The sequence below is a fragment of the Zootoca vivipara genome, chromosome 16, assembly GCF_965207765.1.
Source record: "Zootoca vivipara chromosome 16, rZooViv2.hap1.1, whole genome shotgun sequence".
Classification (NCBI taxonomy): domain Eukaryota; kingdom Metazoa; phylum Chordata; class Lepidosauria; order Squamata; family Lacertidae; genus Zootoca; species Zootoca vivipara.
Window position 1 is genome coordinate 32,866,179 of NC_142599.1, and position 14,113 is coordinate 32,880,291.

Consider the following 14,113-nt stretch of genomic DNA (forward strand, 5'->3'; position numbering starts at 1 on the left):
GAGCAGGATCAAGAAGGCAGTACTGGTTGTTCTTGTGGGGGTGTCCTGTAAGGGACTGATCTGGTCAGGGGTGTAAGGGCGGCATCATTGCCCTACTGCCCTGTATTTGCTGCACGCAGCGCTCTTTCCGTTCCACTGCAGTTCACCTTCCTCCCAAAACAACATCCTCTGTCTTGCTATGGTGAAGTTACGTAACTTACGTAATTTACTATGTAAATTATGTTGTCCTTACATTATTCCCTCCCACTCATTGCAATGCAAAGGAAACACAACGCGGGGGTGGGGTGGGGATGTAATCAACCCTGCATCTTTTTGTGGACGGAAAGTAACACCAGCAAAGGTGAATCCTATTCACTGGTTTGACTTCTGTTCCGGGCATAGGATGAATAAAGCGATAAGTGGCACTTTCCCTTCCCATTTCCATTGGAATCCTCTGCCCATCCCTTAAGATAGCCTACCTACTCCCCCAACATCTTAACCCAGTGTGGTCTGCCCAATGCATTTTGATGCATGTAGCAAAGGACATGGTGGCCCCTCCCACAGTGAATTCCACATGTAGAATCCTGAATCGAGAACCAGCAATCTGCAGGCATCAGAGCAGCTGAGAGGGCACTGATCAAGCTGTGTGCAGCAAACACAATTCTGTCCAATGCTTTGCTCATAGCTGCCAAGTCTCCCGTTTTCCCCGGGAAATCCCCATTTTTCCTGCTGTTCCTAGCTGAAAAAACGGATTTTTTTTGTTTCCCCCCGGTTTATTCTGGTGTGGCGGCCATTTTGGAACTGGGCAGAGCATGCTCAGAAGCGACTTTTGATGCTGCTCTGCCCAGTTCCAAAATGGCTGCAGTGAGACTTCTGGCGCGGTGGCCATTTTGGAACTGGGAAAGCAGCATCAAAAGTCACTTCTGAGCATGCTCCGCCCAGTTCCAAAATGGCGGCAGCGCTACTTCCAGTCTGCTATTTCCGGCCGGGTCCCTTATTTCTCTGACAGCAACTTGGCAGGTATGGCTTTGCTGCTGCTCCCTAGCACCTGCTGCCTGAGGCTGCCATCTCACATTGCCCAATGGTAGGGCCCCCTCCACAATTCAGCAGGAGGAACAATGTAACAACCAAGGGATTCTTGCCCTGAGCCTAGTACCTTCATGGTGTGAGCTTCTAGTCTAGCAGCAAGCGGGCAGTGAGGGGTTTGGTCCTGTTGAAGATTGCATCGGAGATCACCCTCCCTCTAATTTCCCCCTCCTGGGGAAGATAGCTGAGTGACACCGACCCCCCTACATCATTCCTGCTCTAGAAAAGGCATTTGACAGCATAGCGTCAGAACTGGTTGGGGATTAAGCTCTACTTAAAGGGGGAAGGGGGTCAGGAGGGAGAAATCTACAAGGCTCCTGAAATCTACTGTACACTGAATTGATAACATGGCTGGATCTGAAAGCAACACCTTTTCACGCACCGATGGCACGTCACAGATTACTGGTTCCTGGAGAGAGACTGTGGGTCTCAGGAGGACACTGGCCCTCACAAGAAGGAATAAATCTGGATGGTACCCAGGCTGTTCTAGAAGGATGGAAGGCTGCCCTGGACCCAAGCAGAGCTACTTTCCACCCCTGGCAGTGTTTAGGCACAAGGAGGGGATATAGCCAAATAAAGGGCACTCTGCTACCCTGTGATGACCCTTCATTGCTGGTGACGGGCATTTCAAATAGGGAACCTGTGGGGTGTGGGTTAGGGCACAGAGGTGTAAATATTTATTCCTCGTCTTTCAACGGCCTGCCATGCACAAAGGCAGGGGAAAGAGGAAAAACCATCATCATTATCAACATCATCATCATCTATTGTTTATACCCCGCCCATCTGGCTGGGCCTCCCTAGCCACTCTGGGCGGCTCCCAACGGAATATTAAAAATAGAATCAAACATTAAAAACTTCCCCATACAGGGCTGCCTTCAGATGTCTTCTAAAAGTCAGGTGGTTGTTTATTCCCTTGACATCTGATGGGAGGGCGTTCCACAGGGAGGGCGCCACCACCGAGAAGGCCCTCTGCCTGGTTCCCTGCAACCTCACTTCTCGCAGTGAAGGAACCGCCAGAAGGCCCTCGGCGCTGGACCTAAGTGTCGGGGCTGAATGATGGGGGTGGAGACGTTCCTTCAGGTATAGTGGGCCGAGGCCATTGAGAGCTTGAAAGGTCAGCGCCAAAACCAACTCCTGCTAGACATTCCCACTACAAACTGCTCCCAAGAAAATAGCGGGGGGCATGGCAGTCAGTAGTGGAAGAAGGGAATCCCCCCCCCCAAAATAATCCTAGCCAATGCCCAGTTGGTTAAAACAGGCATCCCCAAACTGTGGCCCTCCAGATGTTTTGGCCTACAACTCCCATGATCCCTAGCTAACAGGACCAGTGGTCGGGGAAGACGGGAACTGTAGTCCAAAACATCTGGAGGGCCGAAGTTTGGGGATGCCTGGGTTAAAATGTATTTGGTTTTTTTAAACAAAACCCAAACCAAGCATTCTCTTGTGACTCTGGCTATGTGACTTGACGGAGCGCTGTAATCATCACTTCCTGCAAGAGTCCAAAGTGGGGACCGTTCTTGGATACAAAAGAAGCCAAGAGGACATACTATCTTAGTCTTTTGCTTAGTTAATCCAGGACTAACGCCTTCCCTCTTGCTCTGTATCCTCAATTGTTAGTTGCTTTTAGATAACTGCACAATGCCCATAAACATGCACTAAAGGGGGAGCAGATCCTGCCTCTTTTGCTGCTCTTCCTGACAAGGTGTACAAAACAAGGATTCGAGTGTGTTAAGAGGCCAGCCGTGCACATTGAAGTAGTATTGTTTACGTGCCCCAAAGGATCCAGGCACGAGACCACTAACTGAAGATAAAATGCCCCTTAACACACTTTAATTGCACCTCTGTACTCACAATTCATTATCGGTATACATCCATTTGAAAATCACACTCGCACACATGGTTTTAATCAATTAAAAGATTTCGATCAACTGAATTAATTGATCGCCTGCATTAAAAAAAAAAAAGGCTGCAATCCTATACACGCATACCTGGGAGTAAGTCCCACTGAGCTCAATAAAGCTTGCTTCTGAGTGGACCCAGAGTAGAATTGCGCTGTAAATGATATTTTGATGCAAATTTTGCAGCTGGAAAGCACAATCTTCTTCTAGGGAAGCGACTGCAACAAATGCACGTGTCATCAAAACAAACAAACAAGCAGGGTTGTGTGTTTGTTTCATGACATTCTATTTTGTTATTTGGGTTGCATGAGTAAAATTCAATTAGAAAATACTTTTTAAAATAACCAAAAAGAGAACAAAGTAGGGCTGTCACTTGATTAAAGAAATATCAGGACAAATCCATCAAATGAGTTTCAATTAATCAATTAAATCTGCACAAATCTGCCTCTTAAGACAATAGTTTGGAATGGTAAAAGTTTACTTTGTTTGCTAGAGGGTGGGTTCTTCTTAGAGAAGACCCAACCGAAAATTAATGGACCAAAGCGGGCCGCACTGTATGGGTCTACTGTGAGTAGGTGTAAAGTTGGATACAGTGCCTGTACTGCTCACAGAAGTCGACATTTTAGAAGAGGAATTCCCTCCTGACATAAAGATTTAAAAAGGGAGTGCCTCTTTTAAGATAATATTAGTGGGAGCATCGCACCTCTTGAGTAGGAGTGTAGAATGGGAATATGCCTGTATTGAAATGGAATTAGAATTTTTACTCTGTCTGAAATGTTTAAATCATTTCATCTGATTAATCCAGGGATCGGGAATCTATGTGGTCCTCCACAGCGGCAAAGCTAGCTGCTTGGGTGCCTGGTGCGGGGGCGTGTCCTGCACTCGGGGGCGGAGCTATCCACCTAAGGGGTGGGGCGATCCACCCAGGGGGTGGGGCGTGCCTCTACAACGCTTGGGGCCTCTCCGCTGCCTCCCCCTCAGCTGTAGGGCGGCTGAGGCAGAGGCGGTAGGCAGGCACAAGTCCCACACTGCCGTTTCAGGTGCCTAAGCCACGACATCACTCCTAAAAAGTTTCGTGAGCCCAATTTTTCATTTTTTATTAAACTCATTTTGTCACACACACACCCATGATGACACCCGGGGCGGACCGCACCCCCGCACCCCGCACCCCCTTCCTCTGCCACTGGTCCTCCAGATATTCTAGGAGTCCAGCTCCCATCAGCTCTGGACAGCATGGCCAGCGCTCAGGGATTGTGGGAGCGTTGGCAACACCAGGAGGGCATGGCAGGTTCCCCAGCCCTGGATTAACAGATTGGAGTTTGAGACAAATTCTAATCCGCTCATTCTGTTAGCGCAAGGATTTGCACTAGTGCAACAGAACTCTCCCCGGTTCTTCCCCACTGTGTGTGACCCATGCCATCCCCACATCTACTCCAGAGAGAGTGGGGTTAATGTTAACCCTAGAACAGATTTGTGGTGGGAGGCATGGGGGAGAATGTTCTGTTGCAGAAAAAGAAATCATTGTGCTGACAGAACTTTGGATGCAACTGTATGTTGTTGTTGTTTAGTCGTTTAGTCGTGTCCGACTCTTTGTGACCCCATGGACCAGAGCACGCCAGGCACTCCTGTCTTCCACTGCCTCCCGCAGTTTGGTCAAACTCATGTTGGTAGCTTTGAGAACACTGTCCAACCATCTCGTCCTCTGTCGTCCCCTTCTCCTAGTGCCCTCAATCTTTCCCAACATCAAGGTCTTTTCCAGGGAGCCTTCTCTTCTCATGAGGTGGCCAAAGTATTGGAGCCTCAGCTTCACGATCTGTCCTTCCAGTGAGCACTCAGGGCTGATTTCAGACTTCTTTATGGTCCAGCTCTCACTTCCATACATTACTATTGGGAAAACCATAGCTTTAACTATACAGACCTTTGTCGGCAAGCGGGCAGCCAGTATACCGTATGCAACTGTATACGGTGCGCATATATATATATATCCGTATAAATGAACAGTTTTTCCTTGTTGATATGCAGGCAATGTGTGCAGATTTTGTTGATTTAATTTACCAGTGAATCATCTAAATCAGATGATTAATAGACAAAAGTGCCTTCAATCAAATGACAGAGCTACAGTAAAGGCAACCAGGGAGCAGTAAATAAGTTTTGGGGCCCCTCCATACAGCCGTTGAATGTGGATAATCAGCTTCCTGGACCCCCATTAATGCTCTGTCATCGGTTCTCCTCCAAATCACACTTCCCCCTCCCTGCCTGAATCAGGATTTTGAAGGAGGGGAGAGTGTGATTTGAAGGAGAGCATCATACAGAGAATTAACAGAGGCACAAGAAACTGCCTATATATGTTACAACATGACCATCTGTCATGGACGCTTTAGTTGAGAGTCCTGCATTGCAGGGGGTTGGACTAGATGACCCTCGGGGTCCCTTCCAATTCTACATTTCTATGATTCTAACATTAGTATGGATGAACTTGTGGTTAATGGAAGCAGAGGGGGCACGTGCTTTCTAAGGTCATCCTCCCCAGATGGAACTGGGATCAAAATGCCAAGTCTACCAGGTAGGCCTCGATTCACCTTCAAGTGAGTGGAGTAGTCCCTGAACCAGTTGGGTTGGGAGAAGACACAGGGGGTTTATGGGTGTATTATAAGGGGCTCCCTATCGCCTGGCCCAGCTGCTAAATTTATGGCAGTAGTAGCAAGATCAGAATTGGATTTCCAACCCATTGTCTCCAGGACAGAAGAGACAGACAGATGTGGGGGGGGGGCAAAGGACTTGGACGGGTGTCCTTCCTTCCCTCTCCCACAGAACTGGGGTTTCTACAGCTACACACACTCTCACAAGACACCTTGAGATCTCATATTGCACAAATTGAGAACGGGGTTGGGGAGGTTGGGAAAGAGAAGCAGGACCAGGTAAAATATCTCCTTGTTAAAAATATCCCTCAAGGGCGGGGGAGAGACAGGGTACAGGGGGGCACGGCACTCATCCAGGAGTGTCCACAATGTTGTCACCGCCCAGCACTGGAAGTGGGAGGCAGATTTTGTGTGGCCGGAGACTTCCGGGACTCTCGTTCAGCCTCCTTCCCCAGGCCTCCTCCGCACCTCTTCCTTCACGTTCAAAAAGACAGGCTGTGCTGAGGGAATGGGGCGCCCAGACTATATTGAAAGCGAACCCCTTCTGCTGCCTCTCCTCACCCCACTGGCCCTGTGGGGTTTTCGATATGGGGCAAAGCCCACACAACCCACCGTCAAGGGCAGGCTTGGAAATGGGGTGTGTGGAGGCACTAATATGTCCAAAGTGGGCAGGGCAGAGATGAGGCACAGGGACAAGTGTCCCCAGCCAAAGGGTGGCTGAGGGGGTTTGCCGCCTGGCTTCCTGCCCCCTACGAGTGTGGCACGGGGCTCAGTGGATGCCTTTTGGCAAGGAGCTGAGAGGGCAGCATGGGGGAGGTTGGGCTTTCCTTGAGGGAATGGCTCCCTCCCTCTCCAGTCAGTCATGGCTCAGAGACCTACTTTCAAGGTGGACACAGCCTGCCCCGAGATGGTGGCGAATTGCCCAAGTACCCGTTTCCTTATCTCTGGGTGAGCCCCCTGGGCCTGCCTTTCCTCCAGGCTGGCCTTCCAACACCAGAAAGCGCAGCCCTAGACCCTCGTGGCCTCACATGTTGGACGTGAGCTTCGGTTTCCCAGTGTCCACGTCGGGGCTGAACGCCACAGAACCTTTGCGGGACGGGGCGGCCGTGTGGCGGGGCGTGGTGGCAGGCGACTGCGGGGTGCTCGGCCCACTCACGGACCGGCTGGACCCCGAAGCGGCCTGCTGCGGCGAAACAGGACGCCTGGCAGCGCCGGGGGCTGGCTTGGCTAGAAGCCCGGGGACCGAAGGAGACGACCGGTACGTCAGGTTCCCGGCCGACCTCTGGGCTTGCTGAGGGGGGCCCATGTCTGCCAGCTGGGTGAGCCGATTCGGCAAGGAAGGCTGGGAGGCCGAAAGCGGCCTAACGTCCTGGGTGAGGCGGCCCGCCGAGAGGCCCTGTGTGCTGCGGTGTTTGACCAGCTGTTGCGGCTGCAGAAACAAGGAGATGTGGGATCCAGTGGCCCGCGAGAGGCTGTAGTGGAGAGTCCGTCCGGGCGGGATGGCCGCAACACTCGCCGGCTGCTGCAGGAGCAAGGTGGAGACAGAGGCGGTGCGGGACTTGGAGAGCTGAGGTTGGCTTGCTCCTGGGGCAGCTTCCGCCTTCTGTATGGGCTGCGGGATGGGAGGTCCAAGAGGAACGCCGCGGGGCCCGGTGCTTTCCAAGGGCGATGGGCACTGGACCATAGGGGAGGACGGGGACCCGACCGCCGGCGTCTGTAAGTGGGACTGCACCCCCGAGGCGGGAGAGCTGACCGACGAAGGGCGCGAGCCGCCCAAGCTGGGCTGGGAGCGCCGGGGCTGGCGAGGGTATAGGGTGGCGTCGGGGGACAGAGGGCTGGTTACGGAAGAAGGGGGCAGGAAGATGTGAGCCGCGAGGCTCTGCTGGTGCGTCAAGGCAATGGCCACGTTTGTGGTGGCGGCAGCGGTCTGCAGAGGCGCATGTACCAGGGGCTCCCAGATCACAGCTTTGCCGCTCAGCTCGCGCCCGGCCACCACCGGCTGCAGCTCTTGGATGTTGTGCGCCATGTCCTGGTCGTGCTTGACAATCTGCTGGATGATCTCTTGGTTGACGGAGCTGGAGCTGTGTTCGGCCCGTTTGCGCAACAGGATGGAGTTCTTCTTACCTGGCGAGACACCGGAGAATGAGCAAAGGGCATTATTTATTATTATTATTATCAATATCATCATCATGTCCATGCACAGCAGCGGAAGAGCTTCCATACTGGGCCTTAAGCAAACACAGCATCTTTTCACAGTGCCAGAGGCTTGGTCAAGCTACCTCGGGGTGATTTTTGTGCTGGTGGCAAAGGGCAGGGGGACGAGGGAAGGAGAGGATGGCAGAAATCGAAGGCTGCCTCTTGTTTAGAGTAGATTCGTTAGTGGACCAAAGTTAGGTTCATTAGTTTCGATGGGTCTGCTCAGAGTTGGGCTTAGCTGGATGCAACCCAGAGAGTAAGAGAAAAGGGCGAAAAGAGAGTGAGAGAGAAGTGAGCAGCAGAAAGGGAGGAATTGAGAGAGAGAAGTGTGGCAGAAAGAGGCATATCCTTCAACTCTCCTGGAAAAACTGGGACATCTGTTTTTTTCTTGTGAGAGCGTGGCAGCCCTTTGGGACACTGTGATCTCTTGTAGGATTTCGTGCCACAATTTCCCCCCGAAATCTTTTTTGGCCTGCGATCTTGCACTGTGCCTGAAAAAAGTGCTTTTATCGGAGGGCGAAATTGTGGCACAAATTCGTTCAAAACCACAGTGCCCCAAATGGCTGCCGTGCTTCGTGAATAGAAACGGGGAGGTGGCACCCCATTTTTTTCCTTTGAGGTGATGGAGGGTATGACGAGGGAGTGTGTATTTGTGTGTGCATGTGAGAGAGAGGGGGAGCAGAAAAAGGGAGAGATAAGCAGGGAGCTTGTTTTTGCTTCATAATCAGTGCCTCTGACTTCTAGAGTCCCGTCCCCCCCCCCCAGGCCAGGAGTGGAGAACCTCAGGCTGAATGCTGGTCTCTAGGGCTCTCTCTCTAATAATAATAATAATTTATTATTTGTACCCCGCCCATCTGGCTGGGTTTCCCCAGCCACTCTGGGCAGCTTCCAACAAAAATTTAAAATACATTAAAATGTCACACATTAAAAACTTCCCTGAACAGGGCTGCCTTCAGATGTCAGGTACCGTATATTCCGGCGTATAAGATGACTTTTTAACCCCGGGAAATTGTCTCAAAATTCGCGGGTCGTCTTATACGCTGGGTACTGCCCGCTCAGCAAGTCCCCCACACGCTGCGCTAAACCAGGGACTCGCTGAGCAGCGCGGGGACTCATCGAGCACCGCGCGGACTCGCCGAGCAGCACCAGAAATCGCTTCTGAGCATGTCCGCATGTCCGCACATGCTCCGAGGTGATTTCTGGCGCTGTGGACATTTTGGATATGGGCAGCGCAGCACGAGAAATCGCTGCAGACATTTTCGAGTTAAAATATAGAGTATATCCCAAATTCTATATTTTAACTTGAAAATTTGGGGGTCGTCTTATACACCCATTCGCCTTGTACGCCGGAATATATGGTAGTTATTTATCTCTTTGACATCCGATGGGAGTGCGTTCCACAGGGTGGGTGCCACTACCGAGAAGGCCCTCTGCCTGGTTCCCTGTAGCTACGCTTCTCGCAGTGAGGGAACTGCCAGAAGGCCCTCGGCGCTGGACCTCAGTGTCCGGGCAGAACGATGGGGGTGGAGACGCTCCTTCAGGTATACTGGGCTGGGGCCGTTTAGGGCTTTAAAGGTCAACACCAACACTAGACTCTAGAGAGTCTTCCCAGTCCACCCCCCTAACCAGCCTAACTCCACACACATCTGTGAGTGTTTTCCCCTGATTGGGATGTGCCCATGAACTCCGGTCATGCCTCTTGCTGGTCTGGATGCAGGATAGAGGCGTTGTGTGAGTGTCTGTAGAAACCAACCTACTGTACAAATGGTTCCTCTGCCTGCTTCTGCCCCTGGTGCCAGCCACCACCGGCATGTGTCCTCTCCAGAAGGCTGCCCAGAAGGGAATGAGGCCCCACCCCTGTCCTAGCCAGTGCGTTGGTCCAAGTGAGCAATAGTCTCCGGCCACACGTCTCACCTATGCGGTCCAGTCGGTCCATGGCGACAGTTTCAAAGGCCCGGCGCATCATCGGATACTCCTCCAAGACTTCATTGAAGTTGTCCACCGAGAGCGAATAGAGGCGGCAGTAGGTGTCGGCACGCACGCTGGCCGTACGCCGGCCGCGGGTCAGGAGGCAGATCTCTGCAGGGACCAATCAAGGTGATGGGGATCAGGAACAGTTTCAGGTGTTTGCCAGGAGAGGTTTGCGCCCTGTCACTTGATCACCTACGGCAGGGGTCCCCAGACTAAGGCCCGGGGGGCCAGATGCGGCCCAATCGCCTTCTAAATCCGGCCCGCGGGTGGTCTGAGAATCAGCATGTTTTTACATGAGTAGAATGTGTCCTTTTATTTAAACTGCATCTCTGGGTTATTTGTGGGGCCTGCCTGGTGTTTTTACATGAGTAGAATGTGTCCTTTTAGTTAAAATGCATCTCTGGGTTATTTGTGGGGCATAGGAATTCGTTCTTTTTTTCCCTTCAAAATATAGTCCGGCCCCCCACAAGGTCTGAGGGACAGTGGACTGGCCCCCTGCTGAAAAAGTTTGCTGACCCCTGACCTATGGCGAGCAACGGTTCCCTCCAGGGTAACTCTGGGAGAGGCAGTTTGGGGAGGAGAGCTTGTGCATCTATCTTAGGCCCGAACTGTTCTCATACTCCTCTACAAAAAGGAGTTACTGGAGCTGACACAAATAGCATGTGTGTGTGTGGTTTTTTTTGGTGGTGGTGGGGAAACCTGACCCCTTTCAAGCCGACCTGCTCACCCAAACCTTTTCCCTATTTCCCTTTCGGCACTTATTCAGGTAGGTTGCAAAATGGGACACACAAAAAAAGTCCTAACCATTCCGAGTGAGGTCAGAAAGCAATTGCCTCTCTCTGATTTGGCTTTGTGATGTTCTCAAATAGCCAAGCCTGATTGGTTATTTGGTGCCGTGATGTCATTATGTTGGTTACGTTGTAGGGAGAGAATTGCCAATTGTATTATTGAGTTAATTCTGATCCTATAGTTTGAGTTGCCCCCCCCCCAATATTCCTCCTAAAATGCTTCTTAAAATGCTTTCCTCTTTGCCTCTATGCCTCTGTGTGTCAAAGTGCAATGTAACAGTGAGACTTGCTATCAAGGCTAAGAGCTGACCTTGTCTGGATCACAGAGAAAGGCTTATCAGTGGACGCACGTCCAGCCTGACGCTGGAAGCTGCTAGCTTGATGCATAGTCGTATTGAAGGCTTTGCTGAGTCATCATGTGTTTATGAAAAGGACAGGATACGGATCTTCCTTATATGTACTTGTGACCCCCTTGCATGCGCACATTTACAGAGGAGGGGGAAAGGAGCCCAATAAGTGTATAAGAAGCTTTGCAAATTTGTGTTTCTTTACTCTTGTCGTGAGCTGATCACCGAGAGTCTCTTAAATTTAAGAATTAAACTCTTTCTCTGAATGGAACTCAACCCCGGTGTTGTTATTGACCGTCTCTGTCCCTGCCTGAGCGCAACTTAAGAACCCTTAGTAGATAATAAGGCTACAACGTGATCCCTGATTAGCTGGATGATAGAGCACGTAAATAGAACCTATCAACAGCAACAACATCAAATTTGCCACACAGCAGCTGCCAAGAATGGTAGGAAACAGGAGCAAATTGGGTTAAAACGGTGTGGGTGTTCTTGGTTGGGCTACAGAATTATTGGCACACACACCACCTTGAACATCATATATTGCAGGAATACTGGTTATCGCCTCCACATTCAGCAACCCCAGTTCACCCTCTATAAGCTTGAATTTTGAAAGTGTGAATATATTTGAAAAACACAAAGCCATGTTTTGGAGCTCGCTGATTCCTCCCCCCACCCCCCCCCAAAACACCCCTCCTCTCTAAAACCTACCCCCAAAGTAGGAACCATCTGAGAGCTTCATCTCTTTGGAGCCTCGAGTCAGAATGCTGACCACGCCATGTTGGATGAAGAACATCTTTTTGCCCACAGTGCCTTCCCGGATGATGAAGTCCCCCGGTTGGAAGACCTCGAAGCGCAGCTTGGTCAACATGGCCGTCACGAAGTTGGGGTCGGCGTTGGCAAACAGCGGCATGTTGGCCACCAGGTTGCGGCAATTGAAGTTGATTATTTCCTAAAAGGGGGCGGTAGGTCAGGTCATAAATCGGAAAGGAAGAAAACCCGCGCATGTGAGAGAATCGTGTGAGTTTTTGGAGCGCTGCTGGAAGTGGAAGGCATAGAGACATGTCTTGCTCTGTGCTGGACTTTGGGAGCACCCTGCCCCCCTGGAAACCCATTGGGGAAGCAATGTTGAGAGCTTCAGTGCTGTGAGCCCCTCCAACCTATGCTCAGATTATATATATGCGTAGAAAAAAAAGGAATATCCTAAAGACCCCACAGTCTCTGTTGACTTCATTCCAAGGGAACAGAACCCTAGGCAAGTGTCAAAGATGAGGTAAAAGGTAAAGGACGCCTGGACCGGTTAAGTCCAGTGAAAGGCGACTCTGGGGTTGCAGCACTCATCTCGCTTTCAGGCCAAGGGAGCCGGGCGTTTGTCCACAGATAGCTTTCCAGGTTATGTGGCCAGCAGGACTAAACCGCTCCTGGTGCAACGGGACACCGTGACGGAAACCAGAGCGCACGGAAATGGCGTTTACCTTCCCGCCGCAGCGGTACCTATTTATCTACTTGCACTGGTGTGCTTTCGAACTGCTGGGTTGGCAGGAGCTGGGACAAAGCAACGGGAGCTCAGCCCGTCGCGGGGATCCAAACCGCCGACCTTCTGGTTGGCAAGCCCAAGAGGCTCCGTGGTTTAGACCACAGCACCACCCACTGCCAGAGATTGGAGCATGTACAACAACATTAAGACTCCCCCCCCCCCGTAGCTTATATGGGTGCTGTTTTCCAGTGAAGAGCTGTGGATCCCCTTTTCCATATCCCTGTTCCCCCAACCTTGACTACCTCTCCCTCTCCCCCTCCAGAGATGGGTGCTGCCCAGATATGTACCTCTTTGAGAGGCTCACTCAGCTCCCCCAGGATGTTCTCCTCGTCAAACATCTTGCCTTGGTAACGGTGTTCGTAGTACTCGTGGATCCGTTGGCGTGTGTCTCCCGGCAGCTTGTGGAAGGACATGTATTGCTCCACTTGCTTGTACTAGGAGGAGAGACGAGGGGGAGAAGAATATCAGAAGAGCCCAACTGGATCAGGCCAGAGGCCCAACTTAGTCCAACATTCTGCTCTTTTGGGAACTTTCAGGGAGGCAGGAGAGGATATATTGTTTATTAATATCCTTCCTAACTTACACTAGCAAGTTCCTTTACTTAGTAGAGTTTTACTTTCCCCTTTAAAACGCACAGCGGGTAGCTGGTTGCAGGCTTGTGTAAGCCTTTCACTATTATACAATTCAGTATTGAATTGTATATTCCTGGTAAGTTCCTTTTTATCCCTCTTAAAGGAATAAACACGCCACAATCTTGCTTAAAGTATATAAAAAGTAGTTTGCTCACATTCAGTTCACAGTTGGATCCCTGACCGTAGTTACAAAATATATATGTACATGTGGATCTATCCCATATGGGGATAATCCCAGTGTCCTCTGTTGGCTAGAAGCTAACAGAGTATCTCTAGCTAAAAAGCTGCTCCAATGATCGAGAAAAAGAGAGAGAGAGAGCTGCGTGCCTTGTCTTTTTGTTACCTGGACAGGTAAGGTCACGCCCACCTCTAGCCACATGCAAAGGAAGTATGTCCCAGTTTAGGAGGAAACAGGAAGTTCCGACTGGCTGGACCGAACAGCCCCTTGCATGTCCACTCTAGGAAAACAAGGAATGTTGTACTTGACTGCTACTTTTGCATCACATCCCACAGCTCTCAGGGTGGCCAACAAGATGCCCCATTGGTACAGCCCTCAAGCAGGACCCGAGTGCAACAGCAACTCTCCCCACTTCTGGGGAATTAAAGCTGGTGTTCGGAGGCATCCTGCCTCCAACAGGGGAGGCAAATTGTGGCCCTTGTGGCTCATAGCCAGGTGATCTGTTCTAGGGTCCTGCTCTAGCAGTGGACAACCAGATGCCCGTAGGAGAAGCCCACAAGCCACAGCAACTCTCCCCGCTTGGGATTCCCAGTAACTTCAGAGGCATACTGCCTTTGACAGAGGACACAAAAAATAGTCATTGTGGCTGGCAGCCATTGATAGCTGAATGTGTCTAATCCTCTTGCAACAAGCTGTACCGCTACACCTTGTGGCAATGAGTTCCACAGGTGAACTACACCCCGCATGAATACATACTCCCTTTAGTCAGTGCTGAATCTTCCACCATTCATGGGAAGTTGCCCTCGACTGACTCTTGGATCCATCTAGCTCAGTACTGTCTGCACTGACTGGCAGAGGCTCTCCA

At 51.0% G+C, this 14,113-nt stretch overlaps 1 protein-coding gene across 1 annotated transcript in view; it reads right to left on the minus strand.

Annotated features, from left to right (window-relative positions):
• Positions 1-4,070: 4,070 nt before the first annotated feature.
• The window catches only part of HCN3 (hyperpolarization activated cyclic nucleotide gated potassium channel 3), a 28,236-nt gene continuing 18,193 nt past the window's right edge, over positions 4,071-14,113 (minus strand). The window contains exons 5-8 of the mRNA XM_035098554.3: positions 12,726-12,872; positions 11,613-11,853; positions 9,713-9,877; positions 4,071-7,726 (exon numbers count right to left, since the gene is read on the minus strand). Of these exons, the coding sequence (XP_034954445.3) occupies positions 6,627-7,726; positions 9,713-9,877; positions 11,613-11,853; positions 12,726-12,872 (1,653 nt within the window). The 3' untranslated portion in view covers positions 4,071-6,626. The remainder of the gene's footprint in view (positions 7,727-9,712; positions 9,878-11,612; positions 11,854-12,725; positions 12,873-14,113) is intronic.